The sequence below is a fragment of the Pteropus vampyrus genome, unplaced genomic scaffold, assembly GCF_000151845.1.
Source record: "Pteropus vampyrus isolate Shadow unplaced genomic scaffold, Pvam_2.0 Scaffold58, whole genome shotgun sequence".
Classification (NCBI taxonomy): domain Eukaryota; kingdom Metazoa; phylum Chordata; class Mammalia; order Chiroptera; family Pteropodidae; genus Pteropus; species Pteropus vampyrus.
The window spans coordinates 9433342-9448504 of record NW_011888839.1 but is presented as its reverse complement, the minus strand read 5'-3'; the positions used below and the strand labels follow the sequence as shown (position 1 = coordinate 9448504).

The window sequence follows — 15163 nt, the reverse complement described above, 5'->3', positions numbered from 1 at the left end:
CATTTCTCTTTCTTCTATTCCTCCCTTGGACTATGGACTCTTCAAGGGCAGGAGAGTGTTTTAGTCATCCTTTCAGCCACAGCACCTAGCGGCTGTTATATAGAACGCATTTAGAAAAATGTATGTTAAATTAAAGAAGGCTTAAGGACCCAGTCCAGTAATTCTGAAGTCATAAAATTCTGTTTAAAGTACAGCCATAGGAATTGGCCCCATGACCTTTTCTGGAAGTAAATCTCATTTATTACTATAAACTGCATAAGGTAATTGTCTCTATTGGTTCAAAATCCAATGTCTTCAAATCACATCTGGTGAATTAAATTAAGGAATTTACTCTTATTAGTGGAACTCAATTTTTAATATATTTGAGATGTTTCTAACATCATTCAGAGTCCTGTAAAGTTTTCTTCTTTGTAAGTAATGCTCCATTTGTCTATTTCCTTATTTTTTATTTATAAATATCATATAGTGTTTTTTTCTTAATCACATACTATAATCAATTGGTTCAACAATAATTAAAAACAATTATAAAAAATAAGTATGTCTCCAGGTTTTCCCTTTTGTGAATTTTACCCAAACCAGCTGAAGTATTCTACATAAATATCTATGCAATTTTTATTGTTCAATTGACCCTTTACTAAAGAAAAAAATAACCTCCCCTATAATGATGGCTCGAAAGTGCATGTTTGTGAAATGGTGAAATTAATTAATAAGATTTTATACTTTATGCAAATATATCACAAATCCAAACATTTCTCTTTGTTGTCACTACCACCAAACTTACACCCACCATCATCTCTGATCTCAACTACTCCAGTAACTCTTCGATTGGCTGCTTCCTCCAGGCTTGTCTACTATGCACAGAATATTCGAAGTGATCCTTTAACTCTCTTACCTCCATTGTATCATGAATAAAGTCTGAAATCCTTACAATGGCCTATGAAGCCCAATGTGACCTGGCCAATGCCTGCCTGTCTACCTCACTCCCCACCCCACCACCATACTGTGCCCTGAGTCACTATACAATCTGGTTGTTTCCTCTTGAATATGCCATGCTTGTTTCTGTCCAAGGCTTTTGCACTAGTGCCCTCTCTTCTTACAATGTTCGGCCTTTATCTTCAGCTCAGACAAGACCTCCTTCACAAAGCCTACCTTCCCTTACTGTTTCCACTCAGGGAGACTGCCCAGTCCTGTGGTCATGGGCCACTCTGCTACTGACGTATCTCACAGTTGGTTCTTTCTTCAGCTGTGTCTCTGTCTAATGGCCCTACTAATTCAGACTGCTCTAGATCTTGGCATTCAGGCCCTTCAAGTTCTCTGCTCTTATATACCTTGCTACTTCCCTCTTTTAACACCTGATTAAAGCTAAAAACCTCACAAACATCTGTAGTTGATCCATTTTGCTTCTAGGAGGCTCAGTTTTTCTCAACCCATTATCTGTGCCACACATACCCAGGAGAGACTTGAGATTGCAGACTGGGTTTATTTGTATGAGGGGACCCTTGCGACCCGACTAGGTCACCATGTGTGGCATGGTATGACTCAGCACAGTCATCTCTTCCAAAAATCATAGGCAAAACCTTGAGAATTCCTTCAACTTAACTAATAATTCCTAAAGCTACACCAGAGGTTTGGCCTCCAGAAGCAGAGAGGAGAAAACTAAAGCTGTGGCAGTCAATTCTACTGTGGTCTTCTTTCTCTCTACTTCTTCTGATATTTCTCATGAGATTAGACATATGGCTTTCTTCCTATTGCTTTCTACAAGATTCAAAACTCCGTTATATAAAATTTCATGAATATCTATAGCCATTTATGCTTTCTGATAAACCTCAAGATGAAAAATAAAAAACACTTAATGACTCATCTTAATTTTTTATGTTGAAGTTACTAATCTTCAGGATCTTGGCAAAACATCTAAATTATATGTAAGAGGGAACGAAATGTATTTAGAAATCCTTTTTTCTCAACATTGACTGACTTTAAATCATCCATCAAAATGAATGATAAAAACCGAGTGTCTTATGCTCATCTACCCCATGTCAGGTGGATGCCTTGACTGCTCTAAGAGGAAAGACAAATGTATAGGAAATCAAAAGAGAAAAATGTGTTATCATCATTTGACTGGATTAGACACAAATGGAGACAATGGAAGAGAGTGATTGTCTCTCTACATATAATGCAAAAAAGAAATATAGACATAATAATTATATACAGATAAAACTTTATCAACAAAAATAATAACAATATAAGTAATTTCATAACTTGAGTGTTACTCTGCATGCTGAGCCATTAAATCATAACTATGATTTAGGAAACACACACACATGCATGTGCGCACACACACACACACACACACATACACACAAATCTGAGTTCCCAAATAGATAACGGAACTCAGACCACTTGCTGACCCTCGTTATTTGTCCTCATTCTAGATAGGATTCTAAATGTTTGATTTTCTGACTTTCCAGGAAAGAATATTTCAAAAGCATCAAATCAGATGTTGTATGGTAAAAACAGAGCAAGAATGGTGTTTGAAACTGAGACAATACTATTTTTAAAAATTAACAGATGCTCAAATATCATAATAGTCTAGAACCAGTTAAGATAGGTGTAAATGCCCTTTTCTGTTTTTAATAACATTAAATATATTAATCTTTTATGTTGATTTCTAACCAACACAATACATATGTTATGTGCAAGAATCATGTTTGTAGTTTTATTCATTTAACAACTCTAAGCACAAGATATATCATATCCAGTTTCAACAGAGAAACTTAATCTACCTTATAAAATATTGATTATTTTTTTTTTCAAATTGGGGACTCAAATAGTATTGAAAGTAGATATCTGGGCAGAATAATAAACAGTGTCCAATGAGGTATGTCCAATTGAAGACTTTTCTGAATATACACTTTGAAATTAGGGCTAGATTCACCCAGCTACAATACCTTCCAACTTCTTATGTGGACTAGTTATCTGAATAATAAGAACCCTATAAACACCTTACAATATTGCTGTGACAATTAAATGACAATCACATATACCATTCAACAGCTCGTATAAAATATAGACATGTTATTCATCTATTATGTTTTAAACCTTTGAGAAAAGATTAAGTAAAATTTTATGTTAAAGACGAGACAGAAATGCCACATCTATTCTCCATGTTTTGATTATCTTTAAATGTATATAAATACAATATTGAAGTTTAAGTAAAGGGGAAAAGTACTAAATTAAGGGGAAAATTAAATTATTTTCCTATTAAGCATAAGCCGAGGTTATATGTAAATACAGAAAGAAATCAAACAGAACTCTGCTTTAAAATCAAATTTCAAGAAGAAAAAATAAGTTAGGTGTTTGGGGGACACAAAATGGGAATAAGAGATACGGAGTGTGTGTGTTTGTGTGTTTGTGTATTGAGTACAGGATACCCAACCAACACTTTCAGTAAACTCTAAGTATGAGAAGCTTTTGGGGTATGTTCTACAGCAAAAAAAGACATTTTGTTTCGATAGGAAATATATCCATATGACACAATTTTGGGAGGCACTATCTTAAAGGGAAAACTAAATCTACCCATTAATTTTACTCTAAATTATTCCATAATTTGAAGATATTTGCCCTTGATCATGGTAATGAATGTCAGTGGGTCAGTTTCCTACTCTGTATTAAATCTAATTTTAATTCAATATAGAATAAATGATTCATTAGAGTTTGAAAGCATTTCTGTCATTTATACCCAGCCATGTATGTGGGAAACTGTCTTATTCCGTTTGGGCTGTTAAAACAAATTACCACAGACTGGGCGGCTTATAAACAACAGAAATTTATTTCTCACAGTTCTGGAGGCTAGGAAGTCCAAGATCATGGTGTCAATAGATTAAGTGTTTGATTAGGGCTTCCTGGTTCATAGAAATTCTTTTTACTGTATCCTCACATGGTGGAATGTTCAAGGGAACTCTCTGGATCCTCCTTTTCAAAGGCACTAATCCCATTAATGAGAGCTCCGCCTTCCTGTCCTAATTACTCTCAAAGGTCCCCCCTCCCAATATCAGCATCTTGAGCATTATGTTGCAGTACATGAATTAGCAGTGGGGGCTTGGAGAGTGCAAACATTCAAGCCACGGCAGGTGACATACATCAACATGAAAACTAAAGATGTTTAGACAAATCATCTAATTATTTGGTCTTTATTTTGTTAAACATTCAGAAAATTATAAACATCCAGATGATTTAGTAATTTTTTATTTTATATTTTCTTTTTGTTTTTCTTTTTTTGTGCTATGGACTCAATTTATTCTGTAAGTGGAAAACAGAAAAGAGAGACCGTGAAATATATTTAGTTAGCAAGATATCTTATACTCATTTCTTTAGATTTCAATTACAACATTCATTCTTTTAAATATTTATTTTATTGAATACTCAAATGACAAGTGATTCAATAGCGTTTTCTTAAAAATTCAAGGAAATCATAAATTAATGTAAATAAAGGACACAATAATACATATAGAAAAAAATGTTTGTAAGATGTGTGATTTCTTTTAGCTTTCTCTTGATTATTTAGCTACCTATATAGTACACCCGGCACATTTAACTAACATAATTTTTTTCTCTCCTTCCCAACAGGTTTAGAATGTAATAATTCAAGAATTTTATAATACAGTGGAATAGCTTAACAACTGTCTATGTGCTTCCCATGATATGTTCTCTATATCGTAAGTACATATTTATTTTCCCAAGCTAGCTCTATCATGAGAGGAATGTGTTCAATTAGAATTTATAGATAACTTAGATTGTTTCAGAAAATTACAAGCTAAAACTCATCTAAATATAGAATGGCTTTAGAAGATTATCTTATATGAAGAGATGTTCTACAAATTTAGATTTAACATTGTATCAAAGTTAAGGCTTAAAATAATTGTCTATCATGGTAGAATAATATACTCATGATGTTTAGTTATATTTATAAATATTAGACTGAATAATCTTAAGATTTTTATACTACTCTTTAGTTTTTTCAGTAAATTTAAATATTGTACATAGAAAATTTTATGATAAAGTATGAAAACTTCTTAAAATGTCTTTAAAAAATATAAATGTATAATATAATTCTAAGGTCATTAATTTTTTCTATATTATCTTTTCAAAAAATAGTTTTGGTTTTGGCAAGATAATGCCTATAGCACTAAATTATTAAATCACATAATTTACTTAATAAGCTAAATCAAAAGAAGAAGAAAAGTGTTCTTTGCTCAGTAATGAAATCTTTTACTATCAGTTTCACATCGCTTAAAAGTAAGGAGAGAGTGAAAGGCTGGGATACTATGCTTGTTTTTAAATTTTATTTTATTATTAGTTTCAAGTATACAGTAATTGGTTAGACATTTATATAGTTTATAAAACAATCCTCCTAATTGCTCTTTCTCTTCTCTGGCTCTCCACCTAGCCATTACTTTAATGCTAACTGCATTCCATACGCCGAGCTCCCCATTCCTGTAACCACCTATCAACTACTAATTTGTACTTCTTTAACCCTTCACCCCATTCTTCCTTGAGTTAAGTACTAAACACTAAGTACTAACTCATAGCAGTTGAGAGGAAAGCAGGCAGCCCAATCCCTTTTTCCTCAGAAGTAAGCCATAACTGGAGCCCTTAAGTAGTCAGCAGTGATCCCAAAATTTATGGCCATTTACGGCATCAGAAGACACTGTTCTTTAACAACAACTGATCCTGCCAGACAATACCCATCTCAGGCCTTATTCTCCATTCTCTCAGCTCTTTTTTTTTTTAGTGGAAACTTCATCTGAGGTATAAAATCTATCACAAGAGATTCGAAACTTAGTGAGACTTGATCCTTCTCTACAAAGGCAGGAGAATGAAGTATGCCTGATTATGCTGCGGAGGTTGCAAGTGGCAGTGGATAGGTCATGAGCATGCTACTTTAGAACACTGCCTTTTGACACAAAATATAATTTCATACACAACGTATTGTTATAAAGCAGTGTTATCTAATAAAAATATTATGTGAGCCACATATGTAATTTAAATTTTGCTTTTGGCCACAGTTAAAAAAGTAAAAGCAAAAAAGAAGGAAAGAAAGAAAGAAAGAAAATAGATAAAATGAGTTTTAACAACAAATTTTATTTAAATTTATATAGTCAAAATATAGTCTTTTTAACATGTGATCAGTGTAAAACATTGAGACATTTTACATTCTTTTTTTTTTTTTCATACTAAGTCATTGAAATCCAGTGTGTACTGATAGCACAGCTTAATGTGGATACTAAATTTCTGTTGGATATGCTTGATCTGTATTTAGATTTCACAAAATTTGTAGTTGAAAAGAGTAGATTCACAAAGTCAAGATGTTCCGCACATACTTAAAAGTTTTCCAATAACTAAATAGAGTATCAGTTTTTAAATTTAAATTAATTAAAATTAAAAGTCTCTTAATTTACACTAGCCACATTTCAAGTGGTCCCATGTGGCTAGTAGCGTCTGTATTGGACAACATTTTTTCAGAGGACTGTTGATCTAATGCTATAATTCTGCTACCTAAAGACTTTTGTAGGTTGATATCAGAGCACACTAACTGAGCATATAACTTTAAAATTTCAATGAGAAAATGAGAAAAAAATGTCAAATCTTATATCTCTGGCTAGATAAAAATTTTATAGCACTGTACATTTATGAGAAATTATGGATAAAATATACAAGGTCTAAATCACCAAGCTGTGAGACATATTGAAATTTTGTTTTGTTTTCATTTTCTTTTTTTCAATTTGCTTTAGTGTACGTGTTGTTGAACATTAAAGGAATTAACAAATCACAACCCTTCCTATCATAATGCGGAAATCAAAAGCAAAAAATAAATAAATAAATAAAAATTTTTTAAATGGCTTTGTGAAAGATATTGTTAAAAGAATGAAAGTATAAGCTTCAGACTTGTAGGTCACATATCTGATAAAGGATTATATCCAAAATATATAAATAACTGTTAGTGCTTAATAATAAGAAGATAAACAACCCAGTTTAAAAATGTATAAAAGATCTGAACTTCACCAAAAAAAAAAATATATATATATATATGGATGGCCAATAAGTATATGGGAGGATTTTTAACAGCATTGGTTATTAAGAGAGATGCAAAGTTAAAACCGCAATGAGATACAATTAGGTACCTATTAAAATGGATAAATTTTTTTTTAAATCTGATAATACCAAAAGCTGGTGAGCATGCCAAATGACAGGGATTCTCATTCATTGCTAATAAAAATTTAAAATGATAATGCCATTTTAGAAAATTGTGTGCCAATTTCCTATAAAATTAAACATACACTTATGATCCAGCAATCCCACTCTTAGGTATTAATTCAAGTAAATCTAAAACTTATTTTCACACAAAAACATATATGTGAATAGTTATAGCAATTTAACCTATAACTGCCAAAATGTTAAAGGAACCAAAATGTACTTCAGTTGGTGAATGGATGACCAAATTGTAGCATCTCTATACAATGGAATGCTACTCAACTATCAAAAGGAAACAATTATCAATTCATGCAATATCATGAATGAATCTTAAATGCATTTTGTTAAGTGAAAGTAGACCCAAATGACAAAATATTGTATGATTTCATATGTATGAAATTTTAGAAAAAGAAAAACAGAGATAGGGAACAGATCAATGGTTGCCTGGGTTTAGAGATACAGGAGAATTGACAAAGTGAGAGCATGAGGAATTTTAGGGGTGATGAAACTACTATATATGGTACTGTGGTGCTGAACAAATGACTGTGCACTCATCAAAACACATAGAACTGTAAAGAATAAAGCTAAAGGGAAAAACAACTATACACGAACGTTGTACTCTGATAATTTTTCTCACAGGCTTACACTTTAACAATTATAAAATGATTTTGAATTTATACTAGAGCAAAACATATAAGTAAATAAATTGTTGATAATGGAAGTTAGGTTTTCCATTGTCAGAAAAAGAAATTACAAATAAGCAAAAGAAAATAGCTAAAATTAACTTTGTAGTGATCTATTAAAGGTGAAGACATCAATATGAACTCATTTTTATTTTAGTATACATACAGATACAAAAATAAAGATGGATATGTATGCATACATGTGTATACATACATAACTTCTATCAGCTCTACCTCCTGAAAGTTCCTAGAAATTGTAATACTACAGTAGCAATGAGCATACCTCATGCCCAGATTTATTTTCTAAATATTCTTCAATTTAAAAGGAACTAGGGCCCTCCCTCAAGAAAAATAGCTAATTCTAGATCTAGGGCAGGAAAAACACAAAACATGAGCCTGAAGCATCTTGTAGTGCCAGAAAATGAAATAGTGGCAAAAAAAAAAACAAAAAAGAAAAAATTTATTAGGGCATGTGAAAAGGACACAGGATCCAACCAGGAGTTCCAAGTGACAAAGGCTGAAATGCTTTGAGCAACAAAATACTGATCTTATTAGATTACAATCTAATAAATTAATATCAATGAATCCGCACTGATACAAATAAATGATTGAATAGATAGATAAAGGACAGACAAGGAAGGAGAAAATCTTCCTTACAAAAAATTTCCAAATAATATATTTCCTTAATTTAAATGAAATTGTAAAGTGTGGTTCACATTTAAAACTCAAAATCTTCAATTTTCTAAAATTTCTAAAATATTTGTTTTCTGTTGAACTTCAAAATCCAACCAAGGCTACTAGATTAGAAATCACTGTTGCTAATTTATTTATGTTATAGTAGATACAAATATGCTTTCACTTAATGTATGAGAACCCCCCCAAAATCACAAAATCTATAAACTGTAAAGTGATTTTTCTTTAAAAATTATAGAATAATTATTTGTCTCACAAAAGTATTTATCATGTATTTTCTAAACAACCTTCCCTGGTGCCATTTCATTATATTTATGCATAGTATTTCAGGAGAAATAAATTCCTTTTATAAAGTAAAGCATACCTATCCTTGGACATTGTGATCCTTTCCTTCAGTACTTGCATCACTATGCCTATCTGCTGCAATTTCTCTAAAAGTGATTTTATAATCCATAGGCAGTTTTACTATGGAGAAAATTTGTAGCATGTTTTCACTTATCAATAAATCAATCTTTCTGTCTATTGCTTTCCAATCACAATGCCAACTTCTAGGGAACTTATTTTCTTAGGTAATTTGAAAATACTTTAATAGGCTATTTGAAAAGCTTCTTGAATATGAGAGGGTGATAAACAATAAAAGAAGATATGCCAATAGAAAAACATGCTCTATAACTTCAAATAATACTATAGTAGGAGACAAATGAAAAATCAATGTGGCCCATCTCATGTTTAAATCTTATTTTATATCTGTTGTAATGAATAAATATGCATTGAAAAGAGAAACCCAAAATCTACCTCTCTACTGTATTTGATGTTTAGAGGTCTCCTTATTTTCTTATTTCTAATCAAAACCCTTTCTACCATAGTTAAAGCCCATTTCATTTTTCTTTATTGTTTTTTGCTGTTGTTCAAGAGGTTCCTTTTTATAAGGCCTGTCTCTTTTGTAGTATACTTCTTACTGTACTTACTGTACTACCTGATGCATGAACAGTAATTAAAAATATTTGCAGTACTGAATTTCTCAATAAAATACCATTGAGCACATGTTTCAATTGAGGAAAGTGGGCTTAAGAGGATAGGTAATTTCAAGAGTAATTAGAGTAGCATGGGTGGGACTATAAGTATGAGAGGCTCCAGAGTCCTGGTGTTTGTGATGACTATTCTGTATGTAGTAGAAAGTGATTCTAAATGTCTCAGATCCTATACTCTCCCCAAGGAGATGTTAGGTGGAATATAGATGGGTAGAGTGGATGGAGAAGGATGCATGGAATAAAAGATAGGTAACATTCTTCTGTTGTAGCTCCCGATATCTTCCATATTATCAATATTTTATTATTATACTAGGTTAAAGGAATTGAGGAACATAGTTAGTGAAAGAGAATTCCATGGAACTTGAATAATTTTGGAGAAAGTTGTGGATACATTTTTACCCTCTGTGCCCAGGAGAACGTACTGCTTTATTTTGATTACCCAATAAATGTCAGTTTACCTTTACCTTGATAGAAGAGTCAAAATCAGTTCCAATGGAAGACTGTACCTATAATAATGGCTACATTATATTCTTTACTTATTTCTTTAAAGATATATCTTTATTTTGAATATGCAGATTAAGCAGCTCTAAGTCTATACTACAAATTATATGCTCTGGAAAAAGAATTAGTAGACAAAGAAGTCTAGAAAATCTGAATTGATTATGTTCAAGTTGGTCTTAAACTTTTATTTTTAGAAACTATGATCCCTGTAGCTACACTATAAAGAGAAAAGAAAGCACTTCCCAATGAACTAGTTCCTGTAGGAAAAATACTGTGGTGTGAATATTTATATTAGTAAGTACTTAGAATAAGTAGATAAACATACCCTAAACTTTTATTTAAAACCATGCAAATTGGTCCTGTTGGATTTCTAGCTATTTTTACTTAGTAAATGATCATCTTATAGATTTTTGAAGTTTAATTCTAATATTTTTAACTATCTCTATTTTGTTTTTTTCTTTTACATTTATCTTCCTATTAAATATTAATCTTCCCTTTCATTTTTTTATGTTCCACCACTCCTTTTAAATTTATATTATTTTTGTACTCAAAATACATTAGGATGTTAATTTAAAAATTATGTCACTTAAACTAAAAAAAAATAAGTATAGCAATTTCTCCATTCTTATGTTTGGAATATCATAATCTATCGCAAAATAAATCTCAGCGTTGCTAAAGGGTGAAATCTAGCATATGCTGCCCCTCCCCTTGGTTTTATAGACATGCAATATCAAATCTTCATTATACTCAGAGCAGAGATTAAAGATGGAGAGCTGCCTTACATGACAAAATGAGGGGAACTTATCAGTAAATCTTCAAGGAGGAAATGACGTGTGATGTGCAGGATAACAAAGAGCATTTGAGGAAAGTGGTGGTCTGTGTTCAATACTAACTTCTGTACTTTTGTTGTGATACAGCACTACTCCATCTAAAACTTCAGAAATACTTGCCAAGTATGCCTTGTGTGAAAGTTTAAAAGGAAATCAAGAAATCAATTTCCACTTCCAGGTCAACACAAAGAGAGAGAAGGGAAAATTTATGGTATAAGATAGGAATGGAATTTGGAAATCTCCAGGAGGAATTCAGAGCACTAAATAATCAGCAGTTCATAAGACCCTTGGAATTCTCAGGAATCTTCTGGGACATTGGAATTTCCATAGAATGGAGGATGGTTGGCTAGGAATCTCAAACACGTAGACCACAATTTATATCTAGGCTACTTTTGTTATTACACAAATATTGAGGCAATATTTTATAAACAATGAAAACAATAAATTTTCACTTGGAATCTAACCACTCCAGAAATTCATAGTAATTTGTACATTTCCCTTTATTTCAATTTGTATATACACATAATTTTACATGGTATACATATAATTTTGTATTTTTAATTTTGTGCTTAATCCCAAATCATAAACACTTCGACATATTTATTATTTTATAGGTGTCCTTATAATGACTATTTACTTAACTCTTTTCTAATCTTGGATATTTGGGTATTAGTGGGTTTTAACATACATATTAAGAACATTTGAATTTAAACATTTATCAAATGTTTTTGTTCTTATTTTGGATTGTTTTCTCTTGCAGAGGAAGTAGAATTCTGGCTTAAAGATAGTCTCTAGATATTCGGAATATACTAGGTATGTGGCTATCAAATGGTTTTAAACTTTCTAATTCTGTTTTTATCAAATGAAAAATGGAAGTAAAAATAAGACTCATATTGTAGAATTATTGAAAGAATTAAGTGCAAAAATGCATAACAAAGATTTACTAAATATCTATTTGGACAAATTTCTAGAAATGAAAATATCGAGGCAAAGGATATGTTTACATATTTTTTTTTTTCAAAACTGCTGCACAAATTGTAAACTTCCAGAGTATTCACTTGCCAAAAAGATGAAAACCAGCCTTTAATATCTTAAACAAAAAACCATAAAGCTGCATTTATTGCTAACTTAAGAAAGGGAGAACTATGCTGGTCAGGCAGAGGCCCCCAGAGCAGAGGATACTGCTAATACTATACAGGGGTTTGGGCAGAATGGAATTCAGTGATTGGCTACTTTCAGAGGAATTAATGTATTGATGTCATTTGTAGAAAATGGTTTCTCAGGTAAGAATGTCATTGATTAAATGACTTTGAGAGTGCGTTCTTTGGAGCGAGTCCTTTTCTGATCAACTGACTTCCCAAAGTTAGGATTGTTACTAGTTGGTTAATTTGCAAATGCATATTCACTGTGGTGCATTGATCAAATTTGAGTAAGATCACTTCTGTTATTGATTAAGTAAGCAGGTTTAAAATCAGTTCTGGTGACAACTTGCTACCACAGTTACAGAAAAACAAAAATCAGTTATTTCCTACAAGTGTAGGAACATGTTATTCTCAAGCTATATTTGAAATAACCACATGAAAAAAATACATTTTTTTGGTGGAGAAAATGATGGAGGATGCCAAGAAGAGCTCTGTAAGAAAGACTAAGAAATAACTAGAAGTTTGCTTTTAATACAATCTTCTGACTGACAAATATAACTATATCAGAATCAAACAGTGAAACAAAGGTGGAAAGTTAGCACCCACTGAAAAGAGGAGTGACGCCAGATGGAAAGGTAAGTATATGTTATGTAAGTTAATAAAGTTGTCAAAAAAAACCTTCCTGCTTCACTATCAAAAAGTCATAGAATTTTATATTTTGGCATGATCATAAATGGTATCTTTTTATTAAACTTTTTAGTTCAGAGACCTGCTCTTCTCAGAATTTATACTTATGTAGAGTAGCTTATTTTTCATTTTTGGATCATTTCTAGTTTCCTCTCTTTAATATAAAACTTGCTTTTACTAGCTTTTATTTCGTTCTAGAATGCTTACAATCTCCTCCTGGTGAGTTGTCCCTGCTAGTTCCAAAATCCTTTTTTGGCTCTCCTCTCCCTGAATTTTGTTTTCCTCCATGGTCAACAATAGTGAACACGTTCTCTTTTTTTAATAACATTTAATTTCTAAAATACTGGCTTCTCTTGTTTTTACTTTCACCCCTTATGTTATTCTGTCATGCAAAACTAACTCTCTTCCTCTCTTCTTTTGGCTAACACTTTCAAAAAGATCTATTATTTTTCTTTCTCTTTTTCTTTTTTTCTTTCTTTCTTTTTTTTTTTTTTTTCTGAGCACTATGTCAGTAAGTCCAAGTTAACTTGTATGGATGATGTGTATGTCTTCCATTCTGTCATTCTTCTACAATCCATTCCTGCACCATCAATAGATGACTCATTCCAACCTGACCTCAGAAGAAGAGCTTGTATTGTAGGATAAACAGAATAGCAAGCGAATCCTATTTCTTTTATTTATTAGCTAATATAACCTTATGTAAGTAATTTAAGCTCTGATTCATCTCATTTTTTTACCAGTAAAATGTGAATTGTAGTACACTAAATTGTTAGGATGATGTAATGAAATTATGTATAGGAAACATAGTACACTGTCTCTATACAGAAGGAACTACGTAAATAATATATCTTCTTATTTATGTTTATTCTTTATAATCACTTGCTACATTGATGTTTCCTCAGAACTGCGTAACTGAATGACCCATGAGACCTAATGTCAAAAGGCCAGCGTCTTTGTCTGTTAGGGTGTTAGGGCAAGTCAAATGATCTAATTTTACTTATTTAGTGATACTAATAATTCCTTCTCTAAATCTCATTGTGATGATGACAAAGTGAAATGTAATAATGATTATAAAAGTATTTATAATTATTATAACTACTGTTAGCATTTTTTTGGCATTATCTATGTGCAAGACACTGTGTTGGCACTTAATATACATAAGCTCAGTATTTACAATTACCAATCAGAGAATTAATATTGTTCTCAATATTTATGTGAGAGAACTGCAGCTCAGAAAGATGAAGTAGTTGGGCCAAAGGTACATAGCTAAGATGGCTCAGAGCTAGAATTGAAGCCCTCTGAATGTTCACCTCTATCTTCAGAGCTATACATAAGTGTAAATGATCACAGTTGCATTCAGTCAGTTTCATTTCACTAAACATGATCCTTCGCTATTATTTGAACCATGTTCTATCACTATCCAGCGCCTTTTAAAGATTGCTATTAACTCACCAGAAGGCATTTTAGAGCTAGATTTTGCTTTCATTTACTTGAGTTTCAGCTGCTTTTATGGCTGCTAGCACTAACCAGTAAAATTATACACACTACAAGTATAATGATGTCATACCCCGACACACACACCTTTGTTCCACATCATTGTCGAGCTTAATCATAATTTTTTAATTAAAAGAAGGAATCAGGCATTTACTTTAAATTTACTTTAATTTCCATCTCTGAGGAGAATGCTCTATCAAAACAACTTATTTCCCATTCTACTACTTCTCAACCTTCAGAGGCATATGGTTGTTTAATAACCTCAGGATGTCTTAGGGGGAAACCCAGCTTCCATACTTTCATTCCCTGAGGCCTCTGGGAGTCACTCCCACAAATCCCCAAAAAGAAATCAAGATTGAAAAGTGGTTTCCTATCACTTTGCAGATATTACAAAAACCAAAGAGGTCGTCTTTCTCCTGCACCCTATCACACTGAAAATTTCTCTCCTCTTCCCAAACAGGTAAACCATTTCTCTAATATTATGGATAGGAATTAGGGAAAGAAATATGACTTAAAATTTACTAATTGCCTAAAACATGTCAGTAAATTACAAGAATTATTTTTGACTATCATCACAGTCCTACGAAGATTTCTTAGTCTCCATTTCTCATCTGAACAAGCCTTGAGAAGTTAGAGATTTGCCTAAGTCTCAACATGAAATGGAGCAGAGGCGAAGGGTGCTTCTTGAGAGACTACTAATTTTCCAAATTATTAATTTTGCAAATATAATTAATTTATCAACTAATTATATTGCCATCCTGCCTCCCTACAAAATCCTTAAATTCCCTCTGATATATTGTGGTATTCCACCCTAACATTTGTATCACTTGACATGGGAACGAATATTTGTC

At 32.0% G+C, this 15163-nt stretch overlaps 1 protein-coding gene across 1 annotated transcript in view; it reads left to right on the top strand.

The window, feature by feature from the left end:
- FUT9 (fucosyltransferase 9) overlaps positions 1-15163 on the top strand; it is a 164882-nt gene that overhangs the window by 88000 nt on the left and 61719 nt on the right. The window contains exon 2 of the mRNA XM_011360753.2: positions 4627-4715. Coding sequence (XP_011359055.1) covers positions 4697-4715 — 19 coding nt within the window. The 5' untranslated portion in view covers positions 4627-4696. The remainder of the gene's footprint in view (positions 1-4626; positions 4716-15163) is intronic.